The 14,649-nt window shown below is 31.9% G+C and overlaps 1 protein-coding gene and 1 long non-coding RNA gene across 2 annotated transcripts; one reads left to right on the forward strand and one right to left on the reverse strand.

Annotated features, from left to right (window-relative positions):
- The first annotated feature begins 99 nt into the window (after window positions 1-99).
- On the forward strand, window positions 100-5,557 carry LOC148207015 (uncharacterized). The gene is made up of 2 exons (XR_015783904.1): window positions 100-2,022; window positions 5,262-5,557. It is a non-coding gene; the product is annotated as an uncharacterized LOC148207015 (long non-coding RNA).
- Window positions 5,558-12,584: 7,027 nt separating this feature from the next.
- Window positions 12,585-14,348, reverse strand: COL5 (CONSTANS-like 5). Its single transcript, XM_047304201.2, has 2 exons — window positions 13,469-14,348; window positions 12,585-13,376 (listed from the first exon to the last, which is right to left on the reverse strand). The coding sequence occupies exons 1-2, from the start codon at window positions 14,207-14,209 to the stop codon at window positions 12,999-13,001; spliced, it is 1,119 nt and encodes a 372-aa protein (XP_047160157.1). The 5' UTR covers window positions 14,210-14,348; the 3' UTR covers window positions 12,585-12,998.
- Between the last annotated feature and the right edge of the window lie 301 nt (window positions 14,349-14,649).

Here is a 14,649-nt window from a genome sequence, read left to right on the forward strand (position 1 = left end):
GAATTTGAAATCTTTATTTATTTATTTATTTGAGAAATTTACTTCTTTTTTGATACTTTTGTTAAATCTTAAGAAAAATAACAATAAGGGAAATGTTTTGAAATGTCTCCTCCGTTTATTCATAAGAATGAGGTACATATAGAGGATGTGTGTATGTCATGGCAGCATAACAAAAATAAAACGTAAGCTAACTATCAAGTAAGTTAAAACTTGACTTAACCAAGTAACACTCCCTTATGGCAGATATGTTGTTTATCCTCAGTTCAAATGGTGCCTTCACTGAAACATTCAATTCTCGTAGTAATTCCACAAGCCACATTGCTTGACATGCAGCAAAGCTTCTAGAAATGTATTCAGTTTTACAACTGGATAAAGCAACCACTGACTGCTTCTTAGAACACCACGACGCAGGAGCTTTATTTAATAAGAAGATATACCCATGGGTGTTTTTCCTTTCAACCAAGTCTCCACCATAATCAGAGTCAACAAAACCACTGGTTTCTTATTTAGACTGGTGCTCACCAAAAGGAAACAACACACCGTAAGTGACTTCTCTTTGGACTGCTCATAAATCTGCTTATCAGCCTAACTCCAAATGACAAATCTGACCTGCTAACATAGGTACCTTAAAGAATCTATAGTATGTTTGAAGACAGTTTCTAACTGGTTTACCACATTCATCTTTTGTAAGCTTCACATTAATCTCCATTGGTAATTATCGTATTACAGGAAGCCATGTTGAATTTCTTCAATATCTCTCCAACATACTTCTTTTGATGCATTACCATACCCGAAGGTGTATATACAAACTCCATACCCAAAAAGTAGCTCAACTTCCCAAAGTTTCTCATCTCAAATCCTGTCGCCATTGTCTTTTTGAAGTATTCAATTGCCTTGACATTTAATACTGTTACCAGTAAGTCATCCACATATAGACAAATTGTGAGCAGGTTTTTTCCTTTATCTTCCTTCACATATACTCCATGCTCAACCATGCATTTTGTAAAATGCAGTTTAAGCAAGAACGAGTCGATTTTTCTGTTCCCAAGCTCTCGGGGCTTGCCTTAGTCCATACAAAGTCTTTCTTAGCTTATAGACTTGATGTTCCCTTCCTTTTATGACAAAACCAGGGGGTTGCTTGAGAAAGGCTGATTTTACATCAAGTTGGAATAAGGGCCATATTCAATATGGTTCCATTTCTCCTCTCAGCCAATCAATTATGTTGAGGAGTGTATGGTGCTGTAGTCTCATGAACAATCTTATATTTTTTACAGTATTGTTCAAAGATAGTTGAGGTAAATTCCCCTCTTCCATCTGTTCTCAAAATTTTCAACAATTTGCCACTCTCCCTTACTACTTGACTTCTGGATTTTACAAACATCTCAAAAGCAATCATCCTGCTAAACTCATCCACAAAAGGTGATGAAATACCTGTTTCCAGCGAGTGAGGGAGTTTCGAATGGACCACAATTGTCATAATGCATAACCTCCAAATTGTCATTGGCTGTCATACTTAAGTGTGATTAAAATGAATTTCTGGACTGTTTACCAGCTAGACAAACTTCACACACTTTCTCGGGCAGTACAATACTTGGAAGTCCACAAACCATGAATTTAGACCCCAATTGTTGTAGGCTTTTAAAGTTGAGATGACCATACCTTGAATGCCACAACCAACTCTCTTCATTAATCTCCATTGCAGCCATACATTTTACATCAGCAACATGCATATTAACCTGAAAAGTTTCGTTCTTGGACAATTTGCTCCTCAGGATCAATTTCTTGTTTGCATCAAACAATTCTATTCTGTCAAAGTCACCCATAACAACAGTGAACCCCTTTTGCACCAACGCCTTCCACCTTCAATGTGCTGTCATATGCGAATTTTGCTTTACTCTTCCTCTCCCCATCAAAGTTAGTCAGCCACTCTCTATGGCACGTCATATTGGTTTGAGCAACCCAAATCAAGATACCGTGATTCAAATTGGGAGTTTTCAAATGCTGAAGTTGTGACCATCAATGGTAAAGGCTCTAAATCTTATTCTTCTTGTGATACATAGGCTTCCTTCTCCTTTTCATGGTGCTTCTTTTGCTTTCCTTTGTTTGCATAACATTAATAGGAATAATGCCCCATTTTGTGACAGTTGAAAAAGTCCACTTTTCTTTTGCCATATCCTTTCTTCTTGTGATTCTTTCCAAATCCACCTTTTCTCTCAAAAAGCATCAGATTTATTATAATCATGCTCGTCCCTGTCACTCTTCCAAGCATTCTTTGTTCGTTTTCCTTTCCACTTGCCTTGCTTCTTCCTTTCTTCATTCTTGGAGTGACTTACTTATAATGGTTGTCCAGTGTTCTTGATAGGATTTCTATCAAGTAACCTCATTTCATGTGCTTCCAGCGAACTTTGAAGCTCTTCTACCCTCATCATTGACAGGTCTTTATGGCCACCACGATGTAATCAAACTTTTGTTGTAAAGATCGCATGATCTTTTCAATAATCATCAACTGTTATAGAATCACCGCATCCTTTCATATGATTTGTAATTGTGAGCACTTTGTTGAAGTACTCACTGACTTTGTCAGTTTCTTCCATTTGTAGTAGCTCATATTGGTGCCTAAGTGTTTGAAGTTTCACTTTTTTCATCTTATCTCCACCTGCATGACTTCGGGTTAATATATCCCATGCTTCTTTAACTGTACTTACATTCTGAATCTTCTCAAAGTGTACATCATCAAAGCACAGATGGAGTAGAAACAAAGCCGTATTGTCTTTCTTCTTGGTTGCTGGCTTTTGTACATCTATGGTTTCTGACCCAGCAGAACACTCATTTTGTACAACGTCACTCACTTCTTGATACCAAAACAACACTTTCATCTGTGTGCTCCATCTATTCTAATTCTTTTCTGTAAGAATGGGTAGATTCATTTATGGGATAAGATTATCACTCCCTGTCATCCTTTCTTGAATTCTGATCCTTCACAACAGTTCTTGCTTTCTCAAGACTAAACTTTCTCTTCATACAACAAATATCTCAATCACATTTGCCGCAGTAATCCTTTCCATGCTTCAATAACTTTTTCCGTCACTCATGGCACAACGGAAACAAGCATGGTTGCACGCACGCAGCAAATGCACCCCTTGAACGTGATTTCTGAAGTGCGAACCATTGGTTAGATCTTAAGAGAAAAAACAAGAATGGAAATGCTGTGAAATGCCTCCTCTGTTTATTAATAAGAATGAAGGTTAACTAACTAACAATTTTTCTCGTTTGCGTCCAGTGATGTGATCATTGTGTTGGGCTCAGTCAAGAAAAGCCCAAAAGCACAATCTAAAAAGTAAAATAAATAAAGAGAGCTTTTTTCGTATACTTTCATAAATTTCAACCTTAAGTCACTATAAAATTGTGAAATGATCTATTTATCTATATCTTCTTCTTTCATTATCTTCCTCCTACACTAGTCTATCCCTTTCCTCTTTCTTCTTCCTTCACCACCACACCCCTCTCCTCCATTTAATAGTATTTCACATTATAATGTTTTTATTCTGGAATAAAAAATTCGAAAATCAAATTTTATATTTTAGAATGTGCATTTTGAAATACTTTTTAATTTTACTTTCTGGAATCCAAAATGAAAATCTAAACTAGAAGATCAAATTGAAATTTTCTAGTATATGTGGGGGTGAAGAATGAGATTATGGAGGTGCAGGAAAAACAGAGCCAATAAACTATGTTTGGGTTTTGCATCTTTGTGCTTTGAAAGTCATTCATTCTAGATAACGGTGTGGTAGCTGAAAGCCCGTCGTAAAAACAAAATACGACATGTCATTTATTTGGGTTAAACAGGCTCACTAAATTTTACAAACGTCTAATGTATGTAGCATGTTGGCACTTATGTTTCGTTAATGTTAATATAGATGATTTAACAAAGGACTAAATGGAATAATAAATTACAAAATTTAAGAATTATATTTGTGCTGTTAAATTTAAGAAGCACACTTATCAAATTCAAGAACCAAATTGTTATTCAATCATGTCTCTTATGTTTAATATTTTTATCTATGTACGAAATTGTGGAGATTGTTAACATATCTTAAAATTTTTTAGTTTGTTCTCAAATCTAAAAGCTATATTCAAATAGAAGTACAATAAGTCTTAACTAGATTTATTCTATTTACTCATACATTATTTTTAAAAAAAATACCTTATTTTAAGAACTTTTTATTGTTGATACCGAGTTCTAATATAAAAAAATATTATTCAACCGAGAGATACGATCTTTAAAAAAATTAATCTATGTATTCAAAATAATCTAAATCATTCAACAACAATAGATCTAGTTATACCCGGAAAAAAAAATCAGGGATATCTTAAAATTGATTTATTTTACCAAGATTAAATGAAATGACACGGAATTATTTCATTTTATTAATGCTTTTCTGAAATAGTATTAACAAACTATTTGTTTAAAAAAAACGAAATATTAATTTACATAATTCACTTTATATCAAATTAAATCATTTTAAAAAATATATTTAAACCTTAGTCTTTTACTCCTTAATTCGTTTTCCAATTAAAATTACCCATTTTACACCCGTTATGGATATCTTCAACAAAACAACTTTAAAATTTTATTGAAATAATTAACTTACAATTTAAAATATTGTAAATATTATATATATATATATATATATATATATTTTTAAATCTCAAAATAAATAAGATTTTTTCTGTCGACGTAGGAGATATTTGTCAGTGTACTTGTAAATGAAAATAACTGGTGCCAACCCAAGGCCAATCCTGCAAATAAAAAAAAAATAAAATGGAAGAGTGCATAAAACAAAGAAAAGACAGGACCACATGGAACAAAAGATGTAACCTAGGTTGGATTCTAGCATACCGCTTCTTCTTTCATCGGGAACCGAATTGAGAGCACTATCAACTAATGCTGAATAGTAAGATAAATATAAAAGGTTGAAAATGAAGGAACGGATTTATCCAAAAACACAGTCCCTTCAATTCAATCTCATCTCTGGTTGGTTGTAACTTTCTATCCAATGGCAAAATAACCATTCTAAAAGAAGAAGAAACAGTTAGAAGCAAGAGTGGGAGACCAAACCCTAACATGCTATCTTTTACTAGATTTGTGGAGTCCTAACCCCCATATCAACATCTCCATATGTTACATGTTGCTGTCGGAAATTAATTACTTACTATGCATCCCTATTTTGCTTTACATCTTTATGCGTCCTTCATTGCAGTAGTGTTGCTGAATCATACGAGAAGTGTTGTGTTGTGCTGTGTTGTGTTGACTATGCATACATACGGTAACACTGTGGGGTCATCCGTAGAAGAGTTTAGTGGGGGTGATGATGAACATATGTTGATAAGTTTAATGGACCACACGCGACAGTGCTGCTGCAACCAGACAGCCGAGCCCACAAGGGGGTGGCTTGGGCGAGTGGCGCACGTGAAGGGGGTATGGGCCGGGCCCACTCTGTAGCCCATTTGACATTGACCCCACGTGGAACAAGTAACCGACACCTTTTCGTCTTCATTCTTCCATCCCTATTATTATTATTACTCGTACAAAACGCAGCCTCCCACTGTCCGTATCACTTTTCAATTTTTTCAACACCAAATTAAATAAAAATGTTTTCATGCTAACAATTTGAATGATCCTCGTTGTAACCAGTTCCCCAAGAATGACACTTTCGTCTTCATTTCCGCGTCAACAATCTTGTTCTCAAGTAAATTTGTCTCAAATTAAACAATAATAATTTTCAATGTATTAATTAATAGCGGAAAACGACATTTCACCTATAACTACTCTTAAAATTGTTGAAATTCGTCGTCGCTTTACGCTTAATTAATTAATTTGTGAAAAAAAATTGTTATAAGTAAAAGTAGAGAATAACTGTATATGTTTTAATTAAAAAAATTATATAACTTCTCTAAGAAATCACTTATTGGGAGAGAAGTAGTAGTGTATGTATATACTTGAGCTTTCGAGAGTACTGGGATAAAAAGACAGAAATAAATATATTCTTTTATAGTTTCAATTTTGTTTCTATAGACTGCTGTATGGATAAATATCAAATTTAAATTGGAGGAACTATAAAGAGACAAAAATAAATATACTCTTTAATTGCTTCAATTTAGTTTCCATATTGTATATCAAATTTAAATTGGAGGAACTATAAAGAGACAAAAATTTCATTTTAATTTGATCAAGGATTATGTGAGAGTGAGATTGATATTCAACCTTGTATTGTTATTCTTCAAAATACTAATTATTAATTAAAATTGGGCTTAATAAATATTTTTATTATTTTTTCATTTTTATTTTTCTATCGTTAAAAAAATTAGTTAAATAACTCAATTTTACAAAATATTAATCTGTGATCAATCTGCGCGTAAATACGTAACTTAAATTTGTCATTGTTTATTTGTATATAATTTTACCGTTTATTAAATGAAAAATAACTAAAGTTACATTATTAAACCTTTAAAAATTGAGAATCTTAATTAAACCTTTTATTAATAATGAAACTAAAGAAAATAAATAAATAAATATCAAATTTCTATTTTTAGAGACTAGATCCCACACTTTAAAAACTGATCATTTATTTTTAAAATACTTTAAAATATAATTTAATTGTCATCATATATCATAATAATCAAAATATATAAAGTTAAATACAACAATTAATTTGGTTAACTATCACATGAATTCATTAATTATATAAATTGTAAAAAAGAAATTACTTTACTCCTAATTACAATTCAATAACTTTTTAATTATAATTATTACATTAATTTGTACTATTCACTACAAATAAGTCTGACCATACTAAAAAGATATCTAATTCATTTTTTTTACTTATCGGCATCTCCACAAGAATCTGGTTAAGCATGTTCTGTACAAAAAGCTGATGTAACCTATTTATGTTGTTTTTGATCGAGTATATATTGAAAATTCAAAATGTAAATCTAAATCCCATGAGATAGAAATAAAAAAATAAAATACTGTAAAAAGATAAAAGACCATTAACATATTTTCTTAAAGGTTAACATTGACTGCAGTGTAAAGGTGACAGGGGTACTTTTGCTTTCATGTTTAAGAGTCAAATAAAAAATTAATCAAAAACAAAGAAACAACGGCAATTAGATTGATCAATCAACGCCCAACTACAGGCATCAATCCAGTGGATGAGCCAAGACCAAGAGTTTGTGGGGACTCTCTTTAATCAAGGATATTTTATATATAAATTATTTATAAATCTTTCAACAACACTCTCCTATTTATCTTTCTATTCATATTATACAATGCACATTTAATGTTTTTACATCAATAAGATAAGATATGACTGTACTTTTTTTATTTAATACTCCACCTTTTATAAAATACTCCTTTCACTTTAAAATTATTAAAAGTGATATCTTAGGTTAAACCTTTGAGCAAAGTTTAGCTCCGTTTTAGAGTATATTTTCTGTAGTAATTTTAAAAATATTTTTTTAATATTTACTAGTCGTCATAAAACATGTATTTATATTGAAATTACAGATTACACCATATGCAGTGTATTTATTTTGTCGCTATTATATTAAAGTAAAGGTTTGTTTTTTGAGAATTTAAATAGTTGGAAACGATTTATTTGAATTTGAGGGCATCATTGGATCGACACTTTTCTCCCCAGCAAGTCATTAATTGAAGTATGTGTTTGTTTTGTTGGTGATACTATCACACACTCACTTCATTTCCAACTTCTTTTTCTGTTATTCCTTTTCACTTTTTTTTTTCCTTCATTTCAAGTCGGGGATAAGTAGCACAATAGTACACCACCAGAAAAAGTGCATTTTAAATATTTGCTACTTGTAATCTGTTTCCCGTGCTAGCTCTATCAAGGGACAGAAACAAAGCTCACGTATTTTCCGATTTTTTAGACTAGATAAATCAATTAAAAAATACATTAATTATAATCAACTTTGAGAAAAAAAAAATATACAAAACAGCATTTTCCCCCCTATTTATGAATAAGAAATAAATACCCACACTCAATTTTAATATTCTTCCTCGATTAGTTTTGTTAATATTCTGAACCTAATCTTCGACTACAAAAGAAAGTAGCAATACCAACTATTTACGTAAAAGATCGGGAGCTTCAATATTTTACTTGAAAAGTCTTCAAAACGCGACTTAGAATTATTACTTTAGTTTAGTTACTAACTTGAATCGTATTAACCTATACAATTAATTATATTTTTTAATTTTTTATTAGTCTTACATTAAATAAATATTAGTAAAAAATAATTAAAAACTTTTTATTCTGATGTTAACAATGTAACGTTTGAGGACATCACCTTACACTTCCTATTGTATTGTATTATATTATACATAAATATATTATAATTTAATTAAATTTATAAGTAAACGAGGATCTCCAACAAGTAATAATTAGAAAGAATAATATATTCTCAATGTTATTTTCTCTGACATAATTACTATGATTATGAAGTTCCTGGCAAACAGAAACAAAATAATACAATAATTAAAATATTTGATTGGATTAATGTTTAGATTGTTATTATTCTTTTCTGATATCTTTGTGTTATGACATTTTGAGTAGGAAATGATTGTTTGTAATGATAAATAATGAAGAGAAGAATAACTTTCCAAACTTTGTCAAGGTGGAAGGTAACAACACCGACCTTCGTCTGACCTGTTACTTGCACATTACATATTTATAATTTAACTGTCTCCTCGGATAACGCACAAGAATCACGTTTTTTTATGTGGAAATATGTTTGAAGGGTGTTTTTGGTAGGCTGTTAAATGTGGTTTGAGTATTTCTTCAAAAAAAAAATAGGTTACATAATTTTATTTTCTCAATCAAATTTTCATTTTAGAATAGTTTATAAGTACATTGCGGCAAACATACATACTTATATTTAGGACAAAACTCACATAATATCGTATCTACTCTAGTGATGTATACTTTGTAGGAAATGTAAAGATTGGTCTAAGTTCTGTATTCGATGTATATGAAAAAATTCAATCGGACAAAAAATTTATAAATTTATTAATAATAATAAATATGTGTATGATGTAGCTTCTATTACATTATGTATATCACAACTCACAAAAATAAAGGCAATTATTATATATTATTGTTGGTATTTAGATTATCTTTTGTAATTCTTTATTTTTATTTTAGATGTCACATTAATTTTTATAGAATCTCTTTACTGTGAAAATCGTTATATTTAAGACACGTTTGTCTTTCTAACTTTCTTTTATTCTTATTCCTCCTTCTTTCAATTCTTTCTTTTTGGGGGTTTGAGAAGAAGTTTTTCTTCAGTATAATAAGATCTATAAAAATAATGTTTAATAAATAAAATTAGATATTTACTCATTTATTTATTTTTACTTATTTATTTTTATCCCTTTCCCTTTTCCTCTTTTTTCTCCATTCCTTTCCTTTCTTCTCTTTCATATTCTATCTTTATGTTCTTTTTCACTTTTGTTTTTCTTCTCCTCTCTTTTTTTTTTCTCTTTATCTCTCTTTAGTTTCATCTATATCAATATTAATGCAAAATATAAATATTGCATTTTAAGTTAGTAAGCTTTAAAATATCTTGAATGATCATATATCTAAAGTTTGACTAATTAATATTTATCTTACTAAAAATTCACATAAAATTATATATATATATATATATATATATATATATATATATATATATATATATATATATATATATATATATATATATATATATATATTAAAACACCACAAATAGTGAAACAACAATTTTATTTTTCTCTCAGACACAGAATCATCACAAAGTTTATTCAAGATTATCAATTAGTTTTCAACTTATGGATAACCACCATTTCACCACAACAACTCAAATGTCAACATCATGCCATAATCTTTGCCTTTAAGGTTAAAGCATTACTAATAAAAAATGTATAACTTCTCCTATATACTTCATTGTTATCTCTAGAAATACTTCCACAAGTTTTTAAGTGAAGATTGCGCAAACATTTAACAATATCTATTCATAGAGGATTTCATTATATCCCGAGCATTTTAAGAACTTTTCTAGAATGTCATCTTAAAGTACTTTAGGATATTAAGGTCCTCAACACAATTATTCATCACTCCTTTAGATCTATTACCAGTTAGACTAATACTTGCAACAATTAATGCTTTGATAGAAAATAAATAAATAAATAAATAGAGAGATTAACCAAATCTATAGATATTGCTCATGTCCTTATTATGCCTCATACATCTCACGAAATGTGTCATATATAGGTTGATTATGATTAAAGTTAATTTTTGTCATGTAAGTTAACAGAGAAAAATAAAAAATTGAACTAAATTATGGTAATTTTAAAAAGTATAAAATATTATTGAACTAAGATTTATAATTTAAAGAAAACAATATTTATGGAAATTTATATCCTGTGTGTCTTACCGTTTATGTTTTTATTTATTGTGATGTTTTATGAATAAGTATCTGACATATTGGTGAAACTCTTAGTGCAGGTGGTTGAACTTCCCTTTCCAAGTTGTGACCGAGTTGATCAATGTTGTTGTTATTATTATTCTTTATCAATTGCATCATAAATCGTCTGTGCAGGAAGTATGGGCTAAAAACAATCCACGAATAACACCATATTATATAATGAGAATGATGTCACCAAAGATGTGATAAATATATTTTATTAAAGAAAAAAATTGAATAAGGCGAAAAAATATTATATGCATAAAAAACTTGTTTGAACGAGGATTGATGAGGTAAATTGTGCAATAATCCTTATATCAAAACAATTGTTAAAAGCCATATTGACATATTACTCTTGACCAACATATTTGAAGAATAATCAATATGTTAATAAGTATATTAATAAGTACATTGTGGCGTGATTTGTTGATCTCTTGTGACTATGGATGAAAAAAGAGAGAGGTACAAATAGATATTTGTAGATAAAATATGTAATTAATGGATATCTATAGTATAATGAATATATATAATTAATGGGTATGTTATGGTATTTTTAATTATTCAACTCTCAAATACATATTAACCATTTATTATTCTTAGTGAATTTTATGTAAATTTTAAAACAAAAAGTGATTTAAATAAAATTATTGGTGAAAAAAATATTAACTTAAAAAAAATTACCTAGAATCTAATTTTATGTTTATATTTTTTATTTGTAGTTGTTGTGGTAGTATATATGATAAAATATGTTAAATATATCTTTTCTTGTATTTTGCATTTTCACCCAAATGATTATGAATAGGTAAACTATATTCATAATAAAATATACAACTAGTTCAAAATAAATAAAGAAAATATCTATTTTATAAAAAGAAAAGTTATAACCATAAGACATTAAGATCATATAAGTTATAGAACTTTAATTTGCTTCAGTGAATGATTAATTAAATTAATTATAAATTTTATTTTACTCTTTTAACTTACACAACAAAACTTAACTTTAATAATTAACTTAGGTCTATATTAAAAAAACAAAACATTAAAAGTATTATCATCACAAATAACAAACGAGCAATTAAATATTTTAACTTAAAAGAAAGGGTAAATTTTTAAACATTGTTTTTTTAAGTAGCACTAAAATGATTAAAATAATATAATTGGTCTATTAAAAAAATATTAAACATACTAAATTCATCATTTCATTTACATCTTTTTTTAGTGTTATAATAGTAATAAAAAAAACTCAAATATAAATGGTGTACCGTATATCCAAATGGGTATGGAAAAACTTACGGAATAAGAGCAACTGGACAAACGGTCTCAGACCATAAGATTTGAGTGTGATACTCGTTTATATTATATTAGCTTAAATATCAAAGTATCTTTAAACGGTATCCCTCCATACAGTTTAGAGTTCGTATATTAATTAAAAATATAAAAAATATTTTTCTTCTTTCACGTGTATTCTTCTTCATTTTCTTCGTTTTGATTGCATAATTTATTTTCATTTCTCGTTTATTAGATAAATTTATTTGGATTTCTTCTTGATAAGATAAATTATATTTACTGACAAAGGTGGAGTTAGGTAACAGGGGACCAGAACTTCTTTTTTCTTTTCAGTGGAAGAGAAAAAAAATTGCTTAAAAAATTAAGGAGTGACCATATTTTGATATCACGGAGTCCTTCCTGATTAACATTTAACTTATATTAACGTAAATATCGTTGATAATTGTATCAATCACTTAAACATCCATAAGTAGGTTAGCCCAACCAGTATATAGGTTTATATTAATTATTTATTTAATTATATTTTGATTTAAAAATAATGTATTGTTAATAATGGGTTTGGATTCTTCATATATGATTTGAAAATGCACTGTTAAAGTTATCATTTGGTAATATATAAAGTAAAAGATAATGAAGAAAGCAAAAGAGCAGAAATTAAAATGGTGAAACAATATTTACACAAGAGATTAAAGCAGGAGTAGTTAGGAAGGAATATGAGGGAATCAAAAGCTGAGGGCATATGGAGCGTTAAAAGAAGAAAGGGTTTGATGACAGTGAAATAAAGAAGTGATTTATATATATAGTTGGAAATGGCAGCCAATAGGAAGGGGGAAAGAGATCCGTGATCAGGGTGATAGAGAAAAGAGACTTTTTTATACTAAAAAAAAGACAGCAGGGAAGGTAAGGCAGTGAAAAGAGTTTACAGTACAGATTCTAATTCTACACGAGGTGAAGATGAAGATGCAGCCCCTTTAAAGTTCTTTAGCAAAAAAAAAAAAAGTAAACGGGCTTTTCTCCTCCATCCTAATGAAACAACCTTCCCCGTGGCGTTCCAGGTAAGAATCACGTTCGTATCGATTCTTCACCTTTTTCCCTAATAATCAATCCCACAGAATCACTAATCATTATTCTAAGATTTCCCAACACTAGATTCATGCACCATCCCGTCATCGTTTCCTCTTTTATACCACTAACTAAAACGACGGTACCACGCCGTATGGACTGTCCAGCATCAGCGACGCAGCGCCTGGACTGTAGAGACGCTCCACATCAGAGTCAATTTCTGCTCGCTTCGCGAACCGCCCTTTTATCCTGGGTCGGGTTTCCGCATAAGCCTTCCGCGATGCGTATCGAATGGTTTTCTCGAACTTTCGGTTCTTCCTCTTCTCTCTGTATCGCAGCACCCTCGCTTCACGATCCATCCCACACAACTGCGTCGCCCCTTGCCCTCCACTTACTCCTGACAAACCAATCCCACTCGATTCCGAACTGTTCCGACCAAACGAGTACGACATCTCCGACACGGTGTTCCCGTCCGGCACCACTCCAACATCAAGCGATGACGACGAAACCTGTTACATAATTCAATTCTCCAGTCAATTCACTGGAAGACCAAAAATTTATACATAATATTTCAAATTTGTTACTGGATGGTAGTACTCACGCTTTGGCTAAGAGACTGGGATGGGTAATTAAAGGAGGAGAGTTTGGTGCGGCAAAAATCGATGTCGAAACAGCTTTCTGATTGTTGGTGGTTATTGACGAGGGAAGGAGCGAGGGAAGGTTTGGTTTGAACTGGAACGACACTGTCGTTTCCGGAGTTGTTGTTGTGGAAGGAGTTTGAGTAATCGAAGTCGAGGAAGGGGTCCATTTCTGAGTAGAAGATCTCCTTGGACTTGATCTCAGGGGCGTCCATGAATTTCGACCCGAAATTGGGGTTAGGGATGAGCCAGGCGGCAGCGTCGGGGTCGTCGGGTGCAAAGGCATCCGAAGCAGCGGTGGCGTCGTCGGAGGGGACGATGAAGCCGAAGGAGGCGGCGGCGGAGGCCTTGACGATGGATTCGGCAGAGTCGAAGAAAGGCTCAACGGGGACGCGGTCGTGGCGGCGCGCGAGGGGGTTGGCAGAGTGGATGTCGGAGTCACACGTGATGCAGAGGGCGGCGGCGTCAGCCTTGCACGTGACAGCCGCGGGTGCCTGCTCGCAGACCTCGCACATCCAGACGCGCTCGTGGCGCGACGCCAGCTTGTTGGCGCAGTGAATCTTGGAGTCGCAGGCGATGCAGAGAAAAGCGGAATCGGGACGGCAGAAAAGCGCCGCCGAAGCCAACTTGCAGGAGTCACATGGCTTTGGCGGCACGGTCCAGCCGCTCCTGAACCCCTTCAAGCCTCCTTTTTCAATTCCCATGGTCTGAACAGAAAGAAACAGTTTTGAAAAACGCGGCTAATCTAACGGTACTACTCTTTCAATTCCCAACGAGGAGTGGAATGGAATAGAGTTAGAGCGACCTAAACGTGGAGACGAGTGTGTAAGTTGATTTCTTTGGGTGCGGTTTTTCTATTATCTATATTACTCACTGGTCGCAGAGAGGAAATCTAGGTGATGACGAATCAATGAGGGACACGTGGTTCACTCTTGGCCACATAAATGGTTCGCTCAGACCAACAATATTAGAATAGATATGTATTGCGGAGTAGTAGTTGTCATCGTGTTGTGTCTGTGCCGACGTGGGCCCGTCACGGACATTAGATGCAATCACTATGCTTTTTTAACATTTTTATTTCTTACTAAAACAACGCAACGGAGTCAAGAGGATAATTTTCTTTTTCAAGCAACCCTCCTCTTAT

The sequence above is a fragment of the Vigna umbellata genome, chromosome 1, assembly GCF_029865625.1.
Source record: "Vigna umbellata cultivar VRB3 chromosome 1, Vumbellata_1.0, whole genome shotgun sequence".
Classification (NCBI taxonomy): Eukaryota; Viridiplantae; Streptophyta; class Magnoliopsida; order Fabales; family Fabaceae; genus Vigna; species Vigna umbellata.

Excerpts from the sequence above, each read along its gene's own strand:
- COL5 (XM_047304201.2), bottom strand. The coding sequence starts at position 14,209 with ATGGGAATTGAAAAAGGAGGCTTGAAGGGGTTCAGGAGCGGCTGGACC. Across the intron at positions 13,377-13,468 it reads CCCAGTCTCTTAGCCAAAGC|GTTTCGTCGTCATCGCTTGA; the intron begins GTGAGTACTACC and ends ATTATGTAACAG.